The 26,695-nt window shown below is 35.0% G+C and overlaps 1 protein-coding gene across 1 annotated transcript in view; it reads left to right on the forward strand.

Annotated features, from left to right (window-relative positions):
• The window catches only part of lamc1 (laminin, gamma 1), a 70,294-nt gene that overhangs the window by 17,859 nt on the left and 25,740 nt on the right, over positions 1–26,695 (forward strand). Inside the window, exon 2 of the mRNA XM_051130610.1 lies at positions 23,162–23,466. Within this exon, the coding sequence (XP_050986567.1) occupies positions 23,162–23,466 (305 nt within the window). The remainder of the gene's footprint in view (positions 1–23,161; positions 23,467–26,695) is intronic.

Below are 26,695 nucleotides of genomic sequence, written 5' to 3' on the forward strand. Positions count from 1 at the left end.
GTGACCCGCCCGCCCAACAGCACCCCCCCCCAACCCCCTTGAAGGTCAAGTTAAATTTATTTATCTTTTTTTTTTTTCTATATAGCACCAGATCACAAACACATTTTCCTATAGAACAGGTCTATACCTTGTTCTTTTATTAAACAAACTAAATAGCCCTATGTTATTTATCTTACTTACATAACGGCAAGTCATTTGTCTCTAATTTCTACAATTTCTCCTCCGCGAAAACGTGGACGGGATCGCTGAGTCCATTCATAAAAACGGATTTACTCTGTAGCGCAAAATGCCATCAAAAGTAGGCCTCTCACTTAATTCGAATCGCGATATGGACTAGTGTCTGTGAATATTAAAACGCAAAAAGAAGTTTAAATATGAATCCTGCTTGTTCCGTTCGGCTCTGTATGAATGAATGGCGGAGACACGGTTTTGTTTACTACACAAATACTGAAGCACACGTGACACTCGTGATTTTTCGGCCTCTGCGTCTCATCATATGACAACATAAACGCATGAACTAGAGCTGCTGTGAGAGTCACTTCATGTGAATTTTACTGTTTCATTTGAGAAAACTAGCATCATATCATAGTGTATACACACAAAATCTTCCCGGCAGCCTGTCAAAATAAAAGTATGGTTTAACGTAATAGAAATATATAGTCTTGTATTACTTTAGTACAGTATAATGTAGGTGTTTATATATATTTCTGGCAAATTTAAATAAAACGATTAAATGCTAAAAATAAATATTACAACAAGATTAACCACCTAATTGTAGAAAAGAAATACTACAATTTACAATTACAACTTTTAACAATTTTCTCACAATTTTTCTTCCTTGTATTAATTTTAACAGTAAACCTCTGTTAGTTTGGCAAAAAAATAAGAGGGTGTAATTTTAATTTTATTAAAAATAAGTAAGTACCGTTGGGTACTGGGTACTGACCCGACACCCGACCTGATCCCCAGAGCCAGGGGGTGTAAACTTTTGAACAGGATGATGTGGTGTAAATTTTTCTTTTGTTTTTACAGTTTTTTTTTATTATTATTATTATTTTCATTTTTTTTTTTTTATTTAGTATCTCACTTCAGAAGCTACATAAATATTTACATGTTTCCCAGAAGACAATAGAAGTACAATTTACCATGAATATCTGATTCAAAAAGCTGATGATCACATTTTTTATTTTTTGGGTGAAATCTAATTGGATGAATTCTAATAAAAAAAAAAATTGAAATATTTCCTATGCAAGGTTTTTTTTTTTTTGTTTTTTTTTTCCAGTTTTTTTTTTTTTAGGATTCTTTTTTTTTTCTGTTTTATTTTTTCTAGACTCTGTTTTAATTGTTAAATTACATTTATTAATCAAAAGGCATGTCTAATTCATTTAAATTATAAAATGTCCTCAACTGAACAGCAATTTATATATATATATATATATATATTTTTTTTTAATTCACATTGGGGTAAATTCTTTATTAAACTTTTGATCAACCAGTGACCCTGGACCACAAAACCAGTCATAAGTAGGATGGGTATATTTGTAGCAACAACCAGGAATACATTGTATGAGTCAAATTTTTGTTTTGTGGTTTTATCTTGGCCAAATATTGTCCTATCCTAACATACCATACATCAATTTAAAGCTTATTTATTCAAATGATGATTATTTCAGATGATGTATAAATCTTAATTTAAAAAAACTGACCCTTATAACTGTTTTTTTTGGTTCAGGGTCACAATATAGTCTTAGTGGTATAGAGCGAAACAGGTTTGGGTTACAGTACTGCATACTGTCATATGATTGTTTAAAACCTGAAACCTCTTGTCGCACACATGCTGGTTCAGACTAAACAATTGTGATTATCCCCCCCAAGAAAATCTTTGATGAAAATCTTCAAACCCCTTCAGTCAACAGCTACAGCTGTGATGAGAGCAACGAATGAGTGATTTTGTCTTTTAAAGTAGAGAGAGATAGAGAGATGTCTCCTTCCTCTTATCACCCTCAGAAAAGACCCTTTGAAAAGAGCAATTATCCCTTTTGGATCTGCGCTGTATCTCTTTTTCTCCTGTAATTGCATTTATCAGTGGTCCTGCTGATGGCTGGCATTATTGCGCTTTGTTTTATTAAGGGAACAGCTGAGGGTGACAGACAGGAAGATGGCAGCTGATTGTGGGACCTTATTGGAAAAGAACACAGTGATGGTGTTTTAAATATCACACTTGTCAGCGTTTATATATTGGAGCCTCTTGATGTTGATAGTGTGACATCTTGTTTAAAGGGGTAGTTTGCTTAAAAATGAAAATTGTCTTTTATTTGTTCATCTCTATTTGTTTCAAACCTATGACTTTCATTGTATGGACGACAAAATTGTATTAATCAGTCTACTTTTTCTTGAGTTATTTCAAAGCAATAGTTGGGCTCTATTAATTTTTTATTTTTTTTGTTTTAAGTTGTAATAGTTCTGGATACCATTTTAATTTTAAAATTTTCTAAACTCTGTTTTAATGGTTAAATTAAATTGTATTAATCAGAAATGTCTCATTCATTAAAATCCTGAAAATTTAAGGACCTATAAAAAAAAAAAATCCCCCTCAAATTCTTTTTTCTTCTTCTTCTTCTTCTTTTTTTTTTTTTTTTTTTTTTTTTTTTTCAGTTATAATGTTTCTGGATAACCTTTTGATTTTTCTAAACTCTGTTTCAATGGTTAAATTAAATTGTATTAATCAGAAAGCATGTCTAATTAATTAAATCTTGAAAATTGCACAGTGTAACAGCAATTTATTAAAAGTTCAATTCAGTATTTTCATTAGTTTTCTGCATTCCATTCAATTGTTTGATTAAATTGTAATACTCAAAAGCATTTCTAAGTTTTTTTAAAATTGATTTAATTTTTTTTAAAAGCTAATTTATTATTATTTTATTGATTTCTTCTTCAGAAATACTGTATTGTGTGTTTACATTTTTTTTAGTAAATACGTTCTGGTTAATGTTTCTTGAAAATAATGTTTTAATAATTTTTTATATATAAATATATTTCTGTCACAATTTCTTCAAGTAAAACTGAATTTTTATTTTTGAAAGGTTGCTGTGAAGACCTTGGAGTTTCTGTTTGACTCTAGTTTGTTTCACATTTTGATTGAAGTGCTAAAATTTGGCAAATTCTGTGACATTCCATGTTGAATTCCATTTTTATGACTGGATTCCGTGATTCCATCTGTGCTTTGTGCATTGCAGAAATCATAGGGCCCTTTAATAGGACGGTTTCTTGCACATTGCCAAAATTGGGGAAACAGGTCATCAGTTTGTAATCTCATCCTCCATAAACCCTGACCTGATAAAACCACAATCCCAGCCATAGCCGAACCCAGGGCTGTGGGAATGAGACCGAGTGAGTGGTTTAGGCCAGAGAGAGTCTCCTGACCTCCGGAGGCACCGTTGAAGGAAGTTCTCTGGACTGTTTGTGGGGGGGCTTATGTACGTCTTCCTCTTTGTCTGATTTGTTGCACAGGAAATTATTAAATGCCTCAGGGAGACCTTTCTCCTAATTATAGACACGGTCTGCATGTTTATGTGTGTGTGAATGTGACAAGATGGAAAGAGATGCATTGCACAGGCATGCAGACGCTTGCAGTGTAATTTTACCTTGTTTTGTGTAAGGAACCGTCGTCGTCCTCTTATAGGAGATGTAAAAAGAGAGGAAAAAAGGAGAAGAAGCCATAAATGGATAATTATGGAGAATGCCAAGTGTTTTACACACAGGAGACTGAAACTCTACACTGAAATCCTCTTGTTAGTGTCACCCGTGAAGACCTTTACCACAGCTGCTCTCAATAAGTTTCACTCAGCAGACACACATTTGACGCGTTTGACCTTGAGATTTAATGTGAGCAGGTAACTCGGTTAGCTATGGTCACGCAAACAGGATGTTTGTCTTTTGATGTTTGATATTTGTTCATTTCCTTGTTGTTTTGACATATTTTGCATGTTCAACTAGAGATGAAAACCAGAGAAAATTTAATAATTACATAATTTGAGTTAAAACATTTTAATTTAGTTTATGTACATTGTAAATGTCATATAGTCATGAAACATTGTATATATGTAAAATGATTACAAATATATAAATAAAAAATACAAATTATATATATATGTATATGTATGTGTGTGTGTATATATGTATATATATGTATGTGTGTGTATATGTGTATGTATGTGTGTGTGTGTGTGTATATATATGTATGTATGTATGTATGTATGTATATGTACTTATATATACATTTATTTTTTTTGTTTGTTTATTTTATGTATTATTATATAATTGTATATATATATAATTTGTATTATTTTTTTATATATATTTATATATATATAAAAAAATATAAAATATATGTATTACATATAATTTTTATATAACTATCTATATAATTATATATATGTATATAACATTTATATATATAAAAAATATAAAATATATGTATTACATATAATTTTTATATAACTATCTATATAATTATATATATGTATATAACAAAATATTTTATATATAAAATTATTAAAAATATAAATAAAAAAATAATTATATATATATATATATATATATAAAAAAAATTATTAATTTTTTTTTTTAAATATTTCATTTCTATTTATAAAATATTTATAAAATGAGTACATATAAGTACGGGGTGTGTGTGTGTTTGTTATTTATTTATTTATTTATTTGTTTATTTTACCATGTGAAATTTTCTTACATTACTAATAGATTAGATGTGAGTATGATTTAAAAAAAAGTTATCTAGTCATCATTAACTATAAATTGTGGGATTTTATAGGTCAGAAAGTGTGGGAACCCACAAAATAAGAACATTTAGCTTTCTATATGGAATGATATATTAAAAACCGAGTGTTGAGAGTAGACATATGCCCTCAAAGTCCGTTTGTTCAGTGACTAGTGGTCTAAATATTTTAAGATTTCAGAGTTGGCTGATGGACCCCGAAGATGTTGTAACCCTGAGAAGTCGGAAGTTTAAATAAAGGATGTAGTAAATAACATCAAGGATTGCTATTTCTTTGACCCTTCACTTAGACACTTACCCATCTCTTCTTGAGAAAGCCCTTAAAATATCACGTTCCCCAGCACAGGGAGGGTTATTTGAGGAGGAGGACTGAATGAGGAGCTTGGCAGCACTTCAGTAACTGTTTATGCAGCTGTTGCATGTCCTGCATCCATGTTTAAACATGCATCAGCTCAACAGTGTCCGTTTTTTTCCACTCACAATCTCCAATAGGTTCAAACATCCTCCTCCTGTTTCCCAAGTTCAACTCCTCTAGAAAGGTTCGAGATTTTTGTTGGCTTGGAACGAGGCCGTCGCATGCCTCAAAGGCCTGAAGTTAATGAACAGTGAAGCGAGTGTTGAGCCGGAGCACCCTGTGGAATAGATTTTGTCAATGTAAAGTTACGAGTGTTACTGAGTTTATCATTAACTCTTCTGTGTACATGTGCAGACCTGAAAGAATGAGAAGAGGCGTTTCCTCATTTTGCCCAAACTGAATCAAATGCATTTGTGGCTGAACTTCTATTGAACCCAGAATGTGTGGGATGAAATGTTTTGAATGATTACAATGCTGTTTGACTGATTTGCCGGTGACCTTTTAATTGCATTTCGTGAGTTCACAGACTGACTGTCATACACACTTTTACTATTTTTAACACTAGACTGAACAAGACCAGACTAGTTAGCACTTAGCTTCTCCGGCTGTCTAGAACTCAACAAGCTACCACCATGTGTGAAGGTACATTGCAAGAAAAGCCCATTGTTATGACTAGTCAACCACAAAGACCGGTCTATGAACGCTGTCTGATCTGGTTGGTGATTTGTGTCTGGTGTCACTGTGAGTCTGCATTGCAGTGTGATTTAAAACGCATCAATGCCTTGAAGTTTTGCCCTAAAGTTCATTTTGAACCAGTGATGACAGCGTTTGGTTTCATTGAATAGAATTCAAAGTAAACCACATCTTTAGGATTTGAGTTTACTTAATACTCTGCAATGATTTATGGTTAAATTTAATTAAAATGCTGCTTGTCAGTCGACATTTCCTAAAGATTAGTTTTTCAGATCTGATGAGTGTAATATAAATAGATGTGATGCACAGGGTTCATTTATTCTCGTTGTTGTTGTGTGATGACTTTAGATTTGTCAATAATAATTTATCGTAGTTTATTTTACTGTATAATTGCACATACGTGCCCTCCAGAAGGGACGACGCCTAATCCCAAAGAGGCACAAAATCACTCTCACTGACCTTTTTCTAGACTCCCAGATTTTCACAGTACTTGTACACTGTTGCTCTCTTGTTGCTCTTGCTTGTATTGTTCTCCTCATTGTTAAGTCCCTTCGGATAAAAGCGTGCTAGATGTATGTAGATGTAAATGTAATATAATTTTTGTTGACCATACCATTTTAGCTGATTATAAAATAAAATATATAAATTTTATAAAAAATAATTTTAGAATATATTTATAAAATTTAAATTTCTTTTTTTTTTAACCATTGGTAATATCTTTCACTTATTTCTTTCATATTGTTTTCTTTCATGTTTTACTTAAGAATGTTTAATTAACATAATAGCTTTTTGGTTTCATTTTTATCATTGACAAAATAGAAAATACTTAACAATTTTGGCTTTTTTTTTTTTTTTTTTTAATAAAAGTTACTTTTAAAATTACATTAAATACCATTAAATAATATTAATCAATATATTATATGCTAATTTTAGTAGCTGATCAGTTTTGTAAACCAGACTTGATGCTTAAACTGTGGTCCACAATTGTTTCTTAGCTGATAACCACTGGCTTTATGAAGTCAGTTTTATTATTTTCCGAACTCTGTTTTAATTCTTTTTCTTTTTTCCCCAAAATCAGTTTTTTTTTTTTTTTTCTATTTTAATTTTTCTAGACACTGTTTAAATGGTTAAGTTAAAAAATATTAATCAAAAAGCATGTCTAATTCATTGAAATCATGAAGCTTACACAGTGTAATAGAACATTTACCAACATATGAAATACGTTTTATTTTATTTAACACATTTTTCTCAAGTTCTGTGTTTTTCATTCATTTTCTGGATTCAAAATCAAAAGCATCTTTATTTTATTTATTAAATTAATTAGAGATGCTTTTGATTTTGAGTCAGAAATGCTGTTGTGTGTTAACATTTTTCTGGTAAATGTTTTCTTCTGGTAAATTTTAATACTAGTAGTACTGTCATTATATTAAGCAATATTTTTTGTCACAGTTTCTTGAAGCGAAACCAGGCTTTTATTTTGAAAGACTGCTGTGAAGACCTTTAAGTTTCTGTTTGCATATGATATGACGATATTTTTTTCTCAGATGAAATGGTAAAATGCTCATGAAGTGACTCAGAGCAGTTTTTGTGTTTATGTACTTGTATATTGAGGCGGCAGAGGCTGAAAACACAGTGAGTGTCACGTGTGCTTCAGTATGTGTATATTGGAATGGATGTTTACTTGCTTGTATATGTATGTGTCCACATTATATCACCCTTCAGCTCTGTAAATATTGCAGCCAGACACTGAAAGACCCTTATTGGTTCATCACGAAGTACAAAAAAAAAAAAAACAGGATATGGGATGTGTGATACTAAAGCATTATTGCAAGTGTTTGTTGTTTGTCCCTTTTGACTTCTATGGTGTGCTGTCAGCGTGGGCCTATTGACCTTGTTTTACTGTGTGTTTGCCCTGGTTTCTCAAACTGTTACACACATTTGTAGCCCCATGGGATTATAGGTGGCCACCACTGTCAAAGCTCACAATAGCTTGTTTTGTTTTCCCATCCAGTTCTCCAATTTGGCTGGAATAGTGTGAAACTAGTTGCTCCTAATTGGTGTGGAAATCTCTTGATTGTTTGATTCAAAATCCCTTGATGTTAACTAAAGTCTTGAGTTGTGAAATGAATGATTGATTTTGTAGTCTGGTCCTTGATTTAACCTTTCATTCACCAAAAGAGATGTTTGGGTTTCATTGTCCACAGCTACACCAACACGCCTTTTCGTGTCAACACCAGCCATTAGTGATTCTCACACCAGCGGTCCCATGGTCTGTCTGCTCTGTAACGAGTCGGGGGGCCTCAGGCATTAAACTCAATCAGTACTTCCCATCCTCCTCTCTGTTTTTCATCCTCCCCCTTCCTGCCTCCTACACCCTGCCCGGAGAGCCACCGTAGGGGTCCCCACGCTCCCCTCTGAGCTCTGCACTCCCACAGCTCAACACCTTAACGCTGTTGACTTCTCACTAAAGAGCAAGCAAACAGCAGCTCCTCAATAGGTGCTTAAGTTAAAGTGAAGATAGATCATGAATACAGGGTGGCTTAAATGGGTCTTATCAGTATGAATTAATGAGGGTTGAACTTAAAAGTCCACAAACTCAAACTCAAGTGGTTCAGAAGTTTGGGATCAGAAAGATTTTTGAAGTCTTATGCTCATAATGGCTGTATTTATTTGATCAAAAATACAGAAAAAAACTGTATTGTTGTAAAATATTATTGCAATTTCTAATATCGGTTTCCTATTTTAATGTACTTTTAAAATGTAATTTATTTCCAAATTTTCATCTGCCATTACACCAGTCTTCAGTGTTACGTGATCCTTCAGAGATCATTATAATAAGCTGATTTATCAATGTTGGAAACCGTTGTGCTGCCTAATATTTTTTGAAAACTGTGATACTTTTGATTCTTTGAATAAAAATTAAAATGTCTGACAGTATAAGTGTTTACTATCAGTTTTTATTCATTTAACATATCCTTACTGAATTTTCTGACTTCAAACTTTTGAATGGTAGTGTATATTGTGTAACAAAATTTCTATTTTTGAATAAACACTGTTTATAGCTTTTAATGTATCAAAAAATCCTGAAAAAAAAAAATCACAGGCCCCCCAAAAAATAAGCAGCATAACTGTTTCCAACATTGATAATACTCAGCATATTAGAATGATTTGCGAAGGATCATTTGACACTGTAATGATGCTGAAAATTCATCTTTGCTTCACATTAATAAATAATATTTTAAAGTATATTAAACTGAAAAACTGTTTTTTTAAATTGCAATACTATTTCACATTTTTTTTCTGTATTTTTGATCAAATAGATACAGCCTTAATGAGCATAAGAAACTTCTTTAAAAAATAGTAGAACCAATCCCAAAGTTTGTTGTAACATTTGACTGTCTAATCTATGGTTATTAATACTAATCTGCTCTGTCTAATCTAGTTTCGTTAAATCCTCTGGAATATGGACCATTTCACTAGATGTAAACATACTGGTCCTGATACACTTCCTATTTCTTTTTTTTTTTTACTTTACACAAACATCACAAAAAAATACAACCAACATAACATTTCACTGGATGAAAATGTTACATTAGCACCTTTAAGATGTATTTGTATATGTGAAATAAAAAAAATAAATAAATAATAAAAAAAAACAAAAACAGGAAACACTTCTGGACCAGTGCTGTTTACATCTAGCGAAATGGTCTATAAAGAAGTTTAGGATTCAAATGGATGGCTGAGTTCAAGTTTATGTCAACCACTTTCTTGTCCAGTCTGACTTTATCTAGATGCTTTAATCACTTATCCAATAAGCAGAGAAGTACTGTTTGTTTTTGTTGTTGTTGTTTTTACTTTTGCATTATCAGATCAGACACTTTCTGATGCAGTTCATAAAAGGCTGTCGGCCCGACTATGTATTCTACCGCATTCCTCAGATTCCTCTGTTGTAATTCAATGGATGCCATCCTCCTTCACTCCACCCACCTGCTGTGAAATAAGTAGTATAAAATGGTCATTTCTATGTAATTTATCTCTCCTTCTCATTCTCATTCACTGTTTTCTCCATATAAACTGTCTTGGGTAGCAGAAAGGGAGGTGTCTGTGTTACTTAGGTTGCAGGTTAAATTGAGCTTGACTGTTGCTGGGAAGCCATGTTTTTAATGTGCAAAGGTCTTTCTGAAATCTTGGAAGTTACTTAAAGTTCAGATTGAGCAATAAATGTTAAATCCACAAGTGTTACTTCTCAAAACAATGTGGTTATTTAATAAGATTAGGCTAGAGGTCATATAATTTGTCAGTTGTGAGTACTACGACAGCTGTTTACCTCCATTGCCAGAAAACAAGGCTTGAAAGCCAGCAAAAAATGTAGAACATTGTTTCTTTGCCTTTTTGCTGGATTAATGTGTAGGGTGGAATAATTAAGTTTGCAAATGAGGAAAAAAGCATTAGTTTCCTCGGTCAGCCTGAGCAAACCCAGCTGTGCTTATTTATATGAGCATACATCAGTATCACAAAATGGATGTTTTGGAGTTTTATTATATTTTTCAAGCTTTTTTTAAATCTAAAAATGTACATTTAATACGTTCTCGAACTTAGTTATTACTAATAAGCAATACTTTACACTTCTGAAATGTATTTCGAGAAGCGTGTGAACTTTATGTACAGTTCGTGCTGTCCAGGCTGATGGTGTGTGTTGTGGGAGTGTGGACGACGCTAACAGATGTTCGACATATCTCCCAGCAGGCCGATGGGCAGATGGTGAAAAATGATGTACAGGAAAAAAACTGTCATGCCTACACGTTTAAAAAGTCAAAGCCGTCATTGTTCATCCCACCACGGAAGAATGCAGTGAGGTCATGAGAGGAAGTCTAATTGGACTGTAGCTTTGGGCTGAGGCTTTCCCTCCGGACAGCCCCCCACTCATGTACTCACACGGCACCCCCTAATCCTTCTGCTTCCCTGAGGTTCTCCCTCTCTTCTCTCTCTTCTCTCTCTCTCTTCTCTCTCTCCTCTCTCTCTCTCTGTCTCTCTGTCTGTCTCTCTGTCTCGGGTACCTCAGGCTATGTTTGAGAGGTTTGGAAGAGTGCTGAAGGAATGCAGAGAGAGGTCCAAGCTTACAGTTACCTCACCCCTACAGGCTGTCTTCCTCTTGGAACAGATAGTCATAGTTGAAATAGTTGTTTACAAAGTTGAAATTGTCATTGTTTTTTTTTAAAGGGTTAGTTCACCCAAAAATAAAAAAAAATTCTGTCATGATTATTGTGATTATTCACCCTCATGTCGTTTCAAATACGTCTGATCTTCAGAACAAAAATGTAAATATTTTTTAATGAAATCTGAGAGTTTTCTGATCCTGTATAGACCGAAACGCAACTGACATGTTCAAGGCCCAGAAATATACAGTACTGAGATTAGAGAACATATTTGAACATCTCATTAAATCAGAAAAACTACCCGACATGGTAAGAAATATTAAAAATAACCCAATAAAATGACCCAACAAGCTGAACCTAGCATTTGGGTTAAAAGAAATAACCCAGCATTTTTTTTTAAGTACTGGGAAGTTTTTCTTCACCTGAGTAAAAATATTAAAAACAACCCAATAAAATGACCCAGCAAGCTGAACCCAGCATTCGGGTTAAAAGAATTAACCCATCTTTTTTTTAAGTGAAGAAAAACTTCCCATCACCTAGGTAAAAATATTCAAAATAACCCAATAAAATGACCCAACAAGCGGAACCCAGCATTTGGGTTAAAAGAATTAACCCAGCTTTTTTTCAAGTGAAGAAAAACTACCCATCATCATGGTAAAAATATTAAAAATAACCCAATAAATTGACCCAACAAGCGGAACCCAGTATTTGGGTTAAAAGAAATAACCCAGCATTTTTTAAAGTGCTGGTTAGTTTTTCTTCACCTGGGTAAAAATATTAAAAACAACCCAATAAAATGACCCAACAAGCTGAACCCAGCATTTGGGTTAAAAGAATTAACCCAGCTTTTTTTCAAGTGAAGAAAAACTACCGATCACCTAGGTAAAAATATTAAAAATAACCCAATAAAATGACCCAACAAGGTGAACCAAGCGTTTTTTAGAGGGTATGCAGGCTCAGAAAGCTCCCAAAGTTCAACATCTGAGTAAAAATATAAAATATTTTAACAAGAGAAGTAACCCAGATTTTTTTTTTTAAAGTGAAGAAAAACTACCTAGCACCTAGGTAAAAATATTAAAAACAACCCAATAAAATGACCCAGCAAGCTGAACCAAGCGTTTTTTAGAGGGTATGCAGGCTCAGAAAGCTCCCAAAGTTCAACAAAAATATTTTAATTTGTGTTCCGAAGATGAACAAAGATCTTACAGGTCATATTTCAGTCATTAGCTTATTTCTAAGTCATTAGCTATTTACTGTGGTATTGACATCCCTTTCTTTATTTATTTTTAGTGAGTGGAATACAAATACACTTCCAGAAAAATGTTATTTGACAAGAATGTTGTGCAATGGTCATCTATTGAGAAATGGTCTCCCTAATGACAGAGGACTGTTGTAAACTGACCAACGCCTCCCCTCAGCCCCGCCAAAAGAGGCAGGCCCGAACATACAGGGTGTAGCTCAAATCCAATTTCTGTTCTCGTGGTAAAAGCCAAATGTTTTTTTCCGCACCGTAAATTTCTCTGCACTAAAATGTCTACCGCATGACATTTCAGTATGGCTTATAATCAATTCAGCCACGATTAAAACATTCACACAGCAAACTCGCAACTGTAAAGCTTTCCGAGTTGTTTAGATAACGCAGCAATTTATTCAGAGTTTTACCACATCTTGTAAACAGCTTTGTGAATTACTGTCGTCCCCTGCGAGCCAGTCAGCCTGGGGCCCGAGGCTCCATTTGCTGCTGTTAATGAATGCATCTTTCTTTTGTTTTAACAGAGCTGTAGCTCAATTGTCTCAATTGGTCTTTATCAGCTCAAACATCACCAATAAGGCTCGAAGGTAAGCTGAAAGGTGTGAATTCATAGTATGGCCTTTGGCAAAGCGCTCCACCTTCTTTTTTCATTCCTCCCTAACCCAGGAATGTCAATCCTGAATGGAATCCCTGATCGCGGAGATCTGGATCTCACCTTTGAAACTTATGAATGAGACCTGCGCATTAGTGTTCCGTTTGTGATTCGTGGTTATTTAGTGTTTGTTTTAAGAGGATTTAATTGGGGCCATGTGACAGTTGCATACCAACAAGACTGACCATGTTAATGTGATGTGATTTTCAGAGCCGGGCCTCTTGGCAGCGCCTCCTTTTGAAAGGAGACTAGTCAACGGCCTCTCCATTTCAAAAGGCTTTTCAGTTTAGTCATTTCCCCCATAAAACTTGGATTTACCTTCAGCACACAAATAAATGCGTTTGACACTTTTAAAGGCTAAATCTTTTGCCCTCCGCCTTGCCAAGCAAGCACGCACAAGCCCTTTGAGAACGACCCCTTCTTCTTCATCAGACAGGCATTCCTAACAAAGATATTGTTTTAGTTTTTGTGCTTTCTTCACACTTTCTCTAATCAAAAGACTGGCCACCGTTTAAGGAGGAACTGCTAAAAGTCCAGTGGGAGTTCAAACTCAAGGATGGATTGTATCTCCTGACTGATTTGTTATATTTTTCAGCCCTTGGTTTATGAATTTAGTCTTTCTCCCAGGATTGAAGTGTTCCTGTCTCAAGGCTCCGACTTTTTCCCCCTCTCTCCTCACGCTTGGTTTAAAGTGGATTTATGGCCGTCTTTTTAGACAGCTGCTGCTTTTCTTCACGCACTTTTCTATGTTGGACACATTCTGAAATATTATGATATATAGCGCCACAAGCACAATGCACACATCTGTCTGTGGGGCTGGTTTAAAATTCAAGTCATAGGTCTTCAGCATAAAGAATGCGATTCAGCTTGGACGTCAGAAGGACGTTTAGAAGGACAGAATGTAGAACAAAGTTTACTTTTTGTCAAGGAGAGAGAATCGCAGTGTTGCAACAGCTGAAATGCTTTAAAGCTGAGGAGTTAAATTTGAAATGCACAAATAAAAATATCAAGCGTAGTTACGTTAAACATTATGGAGGACGTTTAAAGGTTAGTAACCTTTTAAAATACTAAAAAAGATGTGTGGTAAGACTTTTGGAGTTTTTGAAAAAACAGTTTTATGCTTATCACGGTTGCATTTATTTGATCAACAATAAAAACAGTAAAATTGTGGTATTTTTACAACTGTTTTCCATTTTAATACACTTTAGGATGTACAGTTGAGGTCAAAAGTTTACATCCCCTTTCAGAATCATTAAAAATGTTAATTATTTTACCAAAATAAGAGGGATTTAAAAAAAAAAAGCATGTTGTTGTTTATTTAGTACTGACCTGAATAAGACATTTCACATAAGATGTTTACATATAGTCCAAAAAAGAAAATATTCTTAATATTGTGTTCTTATCTGAATGATCCACAACTGTTTTTTTTTTTTTGTTTGTTTGTTTGGTGAAAGTTGTTCATGAGTCCCTTGTTTGTCCTGAACAGTTAAACTGACCGCTGTTCTTCAGAAAAATCCTTCAGGTCCCACAAATTCTTTAGTTTGCCAGCATTTTTGTGTATTTGAACCCTTTCCAACAATGACTGTATAACTTTGAGATCCATCTTTTCACACTGAGGACAACAGAGGGACTCATATGCAACTATTACAGAAGGTTCAAACGCTCAACGATGCTCCAGAAGGAAAAACCATGCATTAAGAGCCGGGGGTAAAAACTTTTGAACAAAATATAGATGTGTACATTTTTTGTATTTTGCCTAAATGTTATACTTTTTTCATTTAGTACTGCCCTTCAGAAGCTACATGTTCCCCAGAGGACAAAATAAGTTCAATTTACCATGATCTTCAAATTCAAAAAGTTTTCACCCCCCAGCTCTTGATATATGAATTATTAATACTGAAAATGGATTTTTGATGTAATAATGTAAAAAGTTTTTACCGCTACTTTTAATCAATTTGATGTCCTTGAAAGTAGAACAGAAATCTTACTGAATAGAATACAATAGCAGGTTAGCAAGGCCTGCGTTTTTATCGTTAACACACAAGCCTCAGTGTGTTTCCTGAGCCCTTCTCTCATCTTTTATAATGACCAGTTAAGCCACACTGAACCGCACAGTGGTGTTTCATGAACTTCCTCACCTCCTTTAGAGGATCTGCCTTAAATTTAATGCCATACATGTATATCTCCTCCTTTCCCTCTTTTATAATTACAGTAAAGTCTTTTGTACCCAAACCCATGATCTTTTGATTACAAATGCAGGTGATGACATTTTCTGAAGCATGAAGTTTTTTTTTTTTTTTTTTTTTTTTTTTATAGCACAATGACCTCTTATCATATTTTTCCTTTACTCTTCCTTGTTCATCATGAATTGTTTATGGCAGCAGTTTTCACTCAACCAAAATGAATCTCTCATTTAAAGAGAAAGCGCACCCTCATGTCTTTCCAAACCCGTAAGACCTTCGTTCATTTTTGATGAAATCCGAGTGCCTTCTGACCTTAGATAGACAGCAACACAACAGACACATTCAAGGCCCTGAAAGATAGTCAAGACATCAGTAAAATAGTCCATGTGACATAAGTGAAGCTATGAGAATACTTTTTGTGTGCAAAGAAAACAAAAATAAGGACTTTATTCAACAATTTCTTCTTTTGGTTGAACTATCCCCTTAACCATATGTGGCTTGCGTTCTTTGATTTTACGAATCAGTGTCTCTCAAAGTCTTGGATGTTATCTTCTGTGTTTTATCTCTTTCTGTAAGCCTTTATATCCATTCACTTTGCTTTTGATTATTTTACAGATGTTCCCTCTCTCTCTTTCAATCTCTCTTTCGGTCTCTTTGACCCCCCCACACTGGCGTCACTATGTATGGAAGCACATTCCAGTCAATTCAGCCAGTTACCACCCCCCTCCCTCTTCAACAACTCCTGTCCTTGTCACAATTCTGGTTACAGGTATGAGACAGAGAGAAATTGCTTCCTAATGAGTGTGTTTACAGCAGAGACTCAGTAGGCTTATAACCAGAGATACTATGACCTTGAACAAGGCACATAAAACCAGATTACCCAAAAGGGTGTTGTCCCTATGATACGTGTTCGAACTCAGCCCAGTTTTCTCTACTAATTGCAAAATTGGAAGTTATTTGATGTTTTATAGTTGTGGAGCAAGATTTTGGACCAATGAGATTTCACAGGGGGCGGGGCTACATAAGGCTGCAGCTGGTTTGGACACTGTAAGGCAGAAAAAAAAAATATTTGGTGAAGGTATGACTAAGTGTCTGTGTGAGTGAGGACGGGGCAGATTGTGAAAGACAGAGGAAGTGGAATAGAATGTCCCTGTCTGAGAACTTGAAAGCTGTGCTTGAAATTTGCCCGAGATCTTGATGGTGGATATGCCCGAGACAGTTTGATCTGAGCAGCACGGAAATGTACGGTTTTGTTTCTTCCGTCCTCTATCTATTCAGTCTCACAATGGGGAGCCCTACAGTTTTTATCATCAATACCCTGATTGTTCTGGAAGGAGTGGTGGAATTTTTTTTCTTGTTCTTCTGCTCAGGGCAGTCTTGAACTTGAAGGGCTTGGTAAACCCATGTACTTCTGTCATTCATGTGCCACAAAATGCATAGCACTCTTCATGGACTTCTTACAGCTTTGAGAGAGTGAAATAATGTGGAAATACATTTTATCGTATTTATTTACATGCATTTAAATTAGGAGTATACTGTGGAATACAAATATCTGAATCCTTTAGAAAAATGTGATGTTCATGTCTGTCTTAATTCTGGAGAAAAGAAATTAAGGATTTTGAAAAAAAACATTTCAGGATTTTTCTCCATATAGTAGATTTCAGTGGTGGCCAACGGCTCCAAATTGCAGTTTCAGTGCAGCTTCAAAGGTCTTTACACAATCCCAGCTCAGAAATAAGGGTCTTATCTAATGAAATGATTTGTCATATAAAACTAATGATTTAACCACAAATGCTCATCTCGCACCAGCCCAACCTCACACATTACGTAATCATGTAGGCAGAAGTATCGATCCAGTGTTTACAAAGTGAAAAGAGTCAAACGCCCTTCCCTAAAGATAAAACAACGATGTCGGATGATTTTAAAGTTAGAGGCGTCTAACCATACATGACTTTTCGAACATGATTACGCAATGTGTGAAGTCATGCATTGCAGAGCTAGGGCAGGACGAGCATTTGTGGTTAAAGTGAATAAATGTAACTTTTTTTTAAGAAAATGACCAATTGTTTTGACCAATTGTCCACTATATTGAGGAATCCTGGAAAGTTTTCCTCAAACATAATTTTTTTTTTTTGACTGAAGAAAGAAAGACATGAACATCTTGGATGACATGGGGGTTAGAAAATTATCAGGAAATTTTCATCTCCTTTCAACTCAATAAAAACAGTTTTAAAGTTTTAAAAATTTACTATAAAAATAGCTAAATAAAAACTAATAAATAAAATATAAGTAAATAAATAAATAAGTAAAATGTAATTAAATATATTGTATTGCATTAAAAAAAAAAAGTTCACTAGGGTAGCAGACTTTTAGACCCCACTGTATTTATGGATTAAAGTCGACTTCATGTCTGCATTCAGTGGCAGCAGTAATGAATAACTGATTAGTCACAGAGGAATTTCCCATTAATGTGAAGTTAAAAGAGCCCTTTAATTTGCCTCCATATAAGCCTAATTAAGTTGAGTTTGTGAAAAGCTTTTCAACTCCTGGCATAGACCTCAATACATCAGTCGACTTCACACCAGCGTTAGTTTATGACCATAGAAAGTGACTTTTTCCCATGAGGATTATTAAATAAAACCAGCAATCGAACAATAATAGTAAGTAATGAACACATTCTGAAATACAGTCTGATAGAGTTCATTTGTTTCATATCCGTTAGTATGTTCTCCATCCTAGCATGTCTACCAGCTGGTGCACGCTCTGAGAAAAAGACTCCTTCTGCTCATTGCAATTTTTCTCAGCTTCAGGGGACACCTGTGGCTACTTCCCCCACAGCTGCGGTCGATGATGGTTTAGGTCTGTGTAATGTCTGCTTTGTTGACCCAAAGGAAATGATTAATCGCCCAAAGGATGTGCAGTATTTCTGGGATCACGAGAACATCAGCTTTAATTTATTTATTTTTTATTTTTTAGCCTGCCTGCATGTCTTATTGGGATGTTTTTTCTTAAACCCTTCTTGTATCACCTTTGCTGCAGTGATAAAATTATAAATGTAATGTATTTTGTACATTGTATATTATTTTCGAGATTGGAGATGTTTGACACAGGCCTCCACGTTAAAGGGCAAGTTCACTTCCAGAGTAAAAATTTCCAGATAATTATCTCACCCACATGGAATTCATGTCTTCAGTCGCAAAAAAATTAAGGTTTTCATGAAAAAATCCAGGATTTTTCTCATTATAGTGGCCTTCAGTGGTGGCTAACGGGTTGAACGTCCAAAATTGCAGTTTCAGTGCAGCTTCAAAGGACTCTACACGACCCCAGCTGAGGAATAAAGGTCTGATCTAGCATGACGATTGGTCATTTTTTTAAAAAAATAAAAATGTGTATAGTTTTTAACCACAAATGATTGTCATGCACTAGCTCGATTTCAGGCGTTACATAGTCACGTTAAAAAGGTCACGCGTGATGTAGGCGGAAATACCGACCCAATGTTTACAAAACAAGCGTGCAAAGCAAGTCAGACCCCTGTTCAATTTGTTCCATTAGACTATTCCTCGGGTGGGATCGTGTAGAGCCCTTTGAAGCTCCTTTGAACCTGCAGTTTGGGCCTTCAACCCATTGGCCACCATTGAAGTCCACTATATGGAAAAAAGTTCTGGAGTATTTTCCTCAAAAACCATAATTTCTTTACGACAGAAAGACGTGAACATCTTTAATGACGTGGGGGTGAGTAAATTATCAGGAATTTTTTATTCTAGAAGTGCACTAATCCCTTAATTTTCTTATTCCAGTATGTAGACCCTGAAATCACACCCTCGGTGTCCAATGGCTTTGGTGACAAAGATGAGATGTCATCAAGTCTAAGTTCAAAGACCGTCCAGTGTGACGTCCCCCCACAGGGCCTGACCCTTTCCTCTTCATGTGTGCCCTGGCTTCAGTCATGCCTTTGAGCTCCGGCACTGCTCCAGTGAGCACTACGAGTCAGTGCTCAAGTGCTCTTTGTCTGTCCTCCTGAAGCACACTGGCTACATGAAGGAGGTTTTTTGTTTTCCTCTCAGCCAGCATCTGGCTCGATTCTTCACGGCTTTGCCAGAAGATTTGGTTCGTCTTGTTTTGCAAGAATGCTGGGGAGACTTCAGAGGTGAGGCATCAATGATGGCACTGTTTGCCGTGACGCCAGCCTAGTCAGCGAAGAACATGTACAGCTCACACGTGAACGCTTTAAGACAGTGCATTGTTTGGGTTTTAGGTTTTAAAAGTCATCCTGCTGTTGTCGGATCAATATGTGGAAGCCTTAGGTTGCCCCAGGGTTCAGATCAGGACTTGAATGGGAAATTGTCCTATTTAGGCCCAATGTTCTTGCCAGTGGTTCCACTCTTTGTTTCACTGGACTTGACCTGCAGTGAATTACGATATGATCAAGAGACAAATTAAGGTAAATTCATGGCTTGAAAACATCTGTTAGAGTAAGTTGTCCAGCAAGAGAGGAATAAAATTTGAAAAGCCCATAAGAAATATAGACAACTGTTAAATGGCTGTTGGGAAACACCTTTGACTCACTGTATGAATTTGTGTTCTGGAATTTTCCAGTGTGCATGCATGGGAATATTGTCTTGTTTCAAAAGCGTGACCATCATCTTTTTTGCTCCTTTGCAAGAGCCAGTACAGCCTTGTTTTGTTCTTTCTGGTCACTCTTAAAATCGCTGCCAAAAATGCTTTTCTTAGATTTTTATTTTTTTTGTCTTGTTTCCAGCCAAAATATCTAAAAATTCTTAAATCAAGAAGGATTTTCTAGACAAGCAAAAATTGTAATTTTCAGAAAAAAATAAGTCAAAATAAAGTGAGTTTTTGCTTACCCCATTGGCAGATTATTTTGCTTGTTTCAGACCAAAACACTTAATTTTGACGTGTTTTTTCCTGAAATCCAGACGATAATTTTTGCTTATCTAGAAAATCTTTCTTGATTTAAGAATTTTTTTTATATTTTGGCTGGAAACAAGACACAAATCTAAGCAAGAAAAGCATTTTTTGCAGTGAAAAAGGAAAAAAAAATCTAATTTACTCTCCTTCATGTTGTTCTAAACCTATTTGACTTTAGTTATGTAGAACACAAAATATGTTTTTGCCCATACAATGAAAGTTAATGGGGTCCAAAACAATTGCCGCTGTACGGATAAAAATGTATTTTTTTTAAATATCATCTTTTGCATTCCACAGGAGAAGAGGTCTCTGGGATTTTTTTAAAAGGGGACATTGGATGCAAAATTCACTTTTACATGGTGTTTGCATATACATGTCTTAGCAGTGTGTGGACACAACCACCCTACAATCATATAAAAAAATAACATTCACTCCTTTTTTAATACCCTAAAACCTCAATTATCAACCCGTTTTGTTTTTCTGAGCAGTATGATGTCATATTGCTCAAGCTCCGCCCATGATCACAGATGGACTGTCCCGTATTTGCATATTTCCACCCTTAGTCAGTTGTACGCTGTCTGTCTTTTTCGCTGGGCCCGAGCAGCTGTATGTCTCCACAACGACAACGTCTCGTAAGCAGGTGTTTTGTAGTTGAATGTAAAAGTGAACATAAGAGTCTTCATTTTCTCCAAAGGACACAGTGGATTAGTTTTGACGGTAACACACCACCAAATACACAAAAAATCAAAGAGAGGGGTGAGAAAGGGTGTTGTTTTACATGACCATTGAGGAATTTTAAACAAAGTATGTTGCAGACATTTCATAAAGACCTTAAATAATCATACCAACTTGTGGAAAAACCTTTGAAACCATTCATTCACCTTTGAGTCATTGTCAACATTTCGTTAAGCACTACGTGTGGCATTTTCAACTCATTCACTGACAGAAAAGCAGAAGGCTCATGCCCTATTGTAAAATTCTCTCTCACTTCTGTTGAACTTTGACCTTGACAGCATGATGTGTGCAGGGGGCTCCTAAAAGTCAGCAAGTTCATTTTCATGTTAACAGCAATAATGGCCTCAGAGACTGCTGCAAGGTATGAGTCTCTTTGTCACTGCTTTAAATCAGTCCCTGCTTTAGCTTTAGTTTTACTTTTTGATCCAATCTCTCAGTGTATTTACTTAACACACAGTTGTTCCTAGTTTTTGCCGATTTGTTTGGAGAGCAAATTCTTTGCTAAAGCAAACATTGGTCCCCCCCATGGTCCTGTTGAAAGATGGTGTCATTTTCTTCACACTAAATAAATGATGTCTCTCCATACCATTTCCATTTGGCCCCTGGTTGCAGTCTCTCTCTAACACATACAGCTTGCTCAGACATGCAAAAATATGTTTTTACACGCACTGTATAATCGCTGGAGGACCGTGCAAAGCTGCAGAAATTCTGCAGAAAGTTCTTGTAACTTCTTGTTTAAAAAAGTGAGATTATGCTCTTGTAGTCTTTTTACAAGACAGTGTTTTATTGCATCTTAGTAAAAAAAGAAATTCAGGCTGGTTAATGACGAAATGATTCCAGTTGTGGCAGAGAGATAAAAGGACAGTTTCAAAGAAGAGATTAAAAAGGGAGAGTAATAAAAACTAGTTTAAAGCGCGTGTTTTTATATATATTTATATATATATATATATATATATATATATATATATATATATATATATATATATATATATATATATATATATATATATATATATATATATGCTATATATGCTATATATATGCATGTTTCTGCCACTAAATAAAAAAAGGTAATTGCGAGTTTTCAGCTCACTGACTTTTTTTCTCAGAATTGTGAGATATAAACTCGCGATTATGAGTTAAAATGTCCAGTTCTGAGGTGAAAAAAGACAAGTTTTTAATCTTGTTTCCCCCTGCAATTGAAAGTTTATATCTCTCAATCCTGACTTTTTTTCTCACAATTCTGACTCACAATTTTTCACAATTTTCTCACAAAAAAAAAAAACTATTCTTCTAATAGGAAGTTTATATCTTGTATAAGCCTGTTTCGACCCTGAATAAAAAATAAAACTGACTTTTTTCTCAGAATTGTGAGATATAAACTTGCAATTGCGAGTTATAGAGAGAAAAAAAGACTCATATATTCTCAAAATAGTGAGTTTTTCTCAAAATCTGACTTTTTTCCTGCAGTTGTGAGTTTATATCAAGCAATACTGACTTTATATGCAAATTTACCACACAGTTCTGAGAAAAAAGTCAGAACTGCAAATTTAGAACCTGAACTAATGATAAAAAAAAAACAAAAAAACTGAATGGTGTATTCAAATCATTGTATTTATACATTTCATTGTATTTTGAATAAAATGCAGCAAAAACATGTCACAATCATTTGAAAATTGGGGCACCCCCCCTCAAATTTCTGAGGTGGTTACGGTCCTGATTATTTCAGCACCTTGAGGGAAAAAATAAGCAGAACAATGGAAATTTAATGGCACGGATTTGCAGATCTTATCACACAGGAAGGAGCTCTGAGGCATTTTGACTGGAACAAGGTTATGTTTGCATGGCGTTACGCCAGCTGTGTAATATCAGGTTTGTCTGCTTAACCTTGATCCCTTTTTCTGTGCAATCTTTCAGAGATGTGTGTATGTTTGACACCTGCGACGCAGACTTAGTGTCTTATCCATTCCTTGAATCCCGCTCTATCTGCTAGGGGTCCGTACCGAAGCACAGATTGTTTAGCAAAGAGAGCGTATGGTATCCAGTCATCTTCCGCTTTATCTGAGCTCCGTTCTACCTTTAGACACTGCTATCATTCTATCCATGTGATATCTGCCTTGCGTTTTCTCTATATTACAGAGTGCATCTCACTAATCTTACTTCTGCTTTTACCTAAATATATGCTGCATATCCTCGTTGTATCTGATGATGTTTATCTGTGACTTTCCCATGCAATACGTGACAGCTCTGCACCCCAACTATTTAAAATTGTTAGCATTTCCCTTTTAAATATTAGTGCCGATAATGATCCGTCCGGCTGCGGTTCAGCGCTTTATGGTGTTAAATTGTAATGTTTCCAGTATGTTTTGAAGATAAACCTGCAGTGCCTAAATTTCTCTTTTCTCTCCTTCCAGGCAAGGCTTTCGACATCACCTATGTGCGTCTGAAGTTTCACACCAGCCGTCCTGAGAGCTTTGCCATCTATAAGCGCACTAGTGAACGCGGGCCCTGGATTCCCTTCCAGTACTACAGCGGCTCCTGCGAGAAGACCTACAGCAAGACCAACCGCGGCTTCATCCGCACCGGTGAGGACGAGCAGCAGGCTCTGTGCACAGATGAGTTTAGCGACATCTCACCGCTCACCGGAGGAAACGTGGCCTTCTCTACGCTTGAGGGGCGACCCAGCGCATATAACTTTGATAACAGCCCTGTACTGCAGGTAAATGAGATCTTCTGCCTCTTTTTGATCTCTCACTCACCCTTCCTTGATTGCTTTAACTCGCTCATTCATGAAGTCACAAGCGTTCACAACACTCACGGTCTCAGACATAACAAAATTATTGGTGGGAAATGAAAACTGTGTTTCCAGATGTGTGGTTGTGTTGTAATGTGTGATTGCAGCCAAGTTACTTTTCCAAGATTTTTTTTGTCAAGATTGTGCAACATTCCACAGCCTCAAACAAACAGCTCATAATTTAGAAGTGTTTACATGTGAGAGATAGTAAGTAGTATTTGCAAAATAGAACAATAAAATTACACATTTGCATTTACTGTATTTTCTGGGAAATGAGTTGCAATTGTAACTGCAATAGCAGACATGAAGTGCTAAAAATTATAACGTAGTAGCGTAATAGTAGTAGGATTGTCACATTGAGTATGTAATGTTTTTTGAAGTCTATTATGCTCACCAAGGCTGATTTTTATCTGGTCAGAACTATAGTAAAAGCACTAGTAATTATTACAATTTAAAATAACACTTTCTATTTTATTTAAATATTAAAATTTGATGTAAAATTTGATTTGCCATATTATCTTTCAGAAAATCATTCTAATATGCTTTTAATAAACATTTCTTATCACAGCTAGTTAATATTTATTGTGGATGCAAAAAAAAAAATCTCTCCAAAAATCTTTAAAATCTACCTAAACTTTAGTATTAGTGTATACTTTCACCTTTTATCTTATTTTATTTTATTTTATTTTTATATTTTTATTTTTCATATTTTATATTTTATTTTATATTTCATTTCATAGCTGAGCATCATTTTTGTTGCTTCATAAAAGCATCAATTTTATTGTTAAAAAACTTAACTACTGCTTGTTTAGTTAAATTTAGTGCATCCTTTATGTATAAAAAAAGGTTTAATTTTTTGAAGACAACATTTTGCCTAGCCTAAGCTTTTGAATCGATGTGTACTTTTTATTTATTTCATTTCATTTTTTTTTTTTTTATTTTATTTTATTATGTTATTATTTTATGAGCATCATTTTGTTGCTTCATAAAAGCATAAATGTATTGTTCAATATCTTTACTGTTACTTTTTCCAATTCACTGTGTCCTTAATGCATAAAAGGTTTAATTTCTTAATGACAAAATGTTGCCTAGTCTAAACTTATTTGTATTTATGTGTACTATTTTATTTTATTTTATTTTATTTTATAGGTTTGCACCATTATTTTGTTGCTTCATAAAAGCATCCATTTTCATTGTTAAAATTCTTTACTGTCATTTGCATCCTTTATGTATAAATTTTTAATTTCTTGAAGACAAAATTTTGCATAACCTAAACTTTTAACTTTTAATTTAGTTTACTGTAGTTTTCAAAGCTGAGCTTTTTTTTTGTTGCTTTATAAAAGCATTGTTAAAAACATTTACTGTCACAAAATTTTCCCAGCCTAAACTTTATATTGTTTTATACTTCATTTCATTTCATTTCTCAGAGCTGAGCAGTATTAGTTTGTTGCTTCATAAAACCATCGATTTTGTTGTTAAAAATCATCCAATCACTTTTGTTCAATTCAGTGCATCCTGTATGTACAAAAGTTTTAATTTCTTGAAGACAAAATTTTGCCTACCCTAAACTTTTTATTGGTTTATATTTTACCTCGTCTATTAATTAGTTTAGTTTAGTTTAGTTTCCATGGCTGTTGTTTCATAAAAGCATCAATTTTCTTTTAAAATAGGTTTTACGACATGTTCCTGCCCGTTACACACCACAGAACCACTATTATGCAGAAATCCTACTGTTACATTGTTTCATTTAACCAGAACTTGAGATATTTCCCAAAACCACAACCACACAAAAACATATTTCAGACTAATTAGCTAAATAAGAGACAGACACTTAACCCAATGTGAGCTGAGTCAGTCCTTCCGTGTGCTGACTATGGAATTTGTTGTCAGGCAGAGAAAGCTTTCTGCATGCCGAGCCAAAACAAGACGCTGCCGTGGTTACAGGGAGGCGAAAAGAGGTTAAGCGTGTGAGAGATGAGTGGGAGTGGGTGGACAGCAGATAATGTATAGCTGAATTCGTGCATGGAAGCAAGCTGGCAGGTTGGCTGCTGTGTGTTTGTGAGACCCGTGTTGCGCTGTCCAGGTGCTACGTCGCCTCCCGCTCGCTCAGCACAGCCAACAGTTGTAGCGTGTTACTAGGCGACACCCCCAGATTTCCCACCCCGATCTGATTGTGCTTGGCAGCGCACAGACACAGCTGGAAACTAGTGCGCGTGCAAGTGATAAACAATGTGCAGCATTTTTATTTTTATCAGTTTTATCATGTTTTTTTTTTTTTTGAAAATTTTGAAAATTCAAGTCGGTCCACGTGGTTTCTAATTTACAAATATAGGTAGAGGTTTATATTCTTGTAGGCCAAAACTTAGTATCTCCTCCAAGAGTTTTAACTGATCCGGCTTACGGTTTTTTGAAAACCAGACTATCAACACCAGCTAAAGTCCCAAAGGCTGGTCTTAGCTGGCCAAGCTGGGAGACCTGCTAAAAGACCAGCCAAGGTTAAACCAGCTATTTTCAGCTTAAACCAGCTAAGACTAGACAACCAGTCTAGGCTGGTTTTAGCTGTTTTTTAACTGAATCAACTGGTTTTAGCTGGTTTAAACATGGGAATCATGCTAGAAATATATTGATCATGTTAGCAACATGTTATTAACATGCTAATCATTCTAGCAACATGCTAATAACATGCTAATTATGTTGGAAACGTGCTAACAACATGTTAGTAACTTGGTAATCATGCTAAAAACTGTTAGTAACTTCAATCATGCTAGTAACATGCTACTATCTTGTTAACCATGTTAGAGCCACGTTAGCAACATGCTAGTAACTTGCAAATCATACTAATAACATGCTATTAACTGGCTAACAACAGGCTAGTAACGTGCTAATCATGTTAGAGACATGCTAGCAACATGTTAGCAATATGTCAATGCAAGAAAAATGTTAACAACATGCTAGTAACTTGTTAATAATGCTAACATGTTAGTAATATATGTTAATAATGCTAGCAACATGTTAGTAACTTGCAAATCATACTAATAACATGCTATTAACTGGCTAACAACAGGCTAGTAACGTGCTAATCATGTTAGAGACATGATAGTACCATGCTTATCATGCTAACAACATGTTAGCAATATGTCAATGCAAGAAAAAT

The sequence above is a fragment of the Labeo rohita genome, chromosome 2 (assembly GCF_022985175.1).
Source record: "Labeo rohita strain BAU-BD-2019 chromosome 2, IGBB_LRoh.1.0, whole genome shotgun sequence".
NCBI lineage: Eukaryota > Metazoa > Chordata > Actinopteri > Cypriniformes > Cyprinidae > Labeo > Labeo rohita.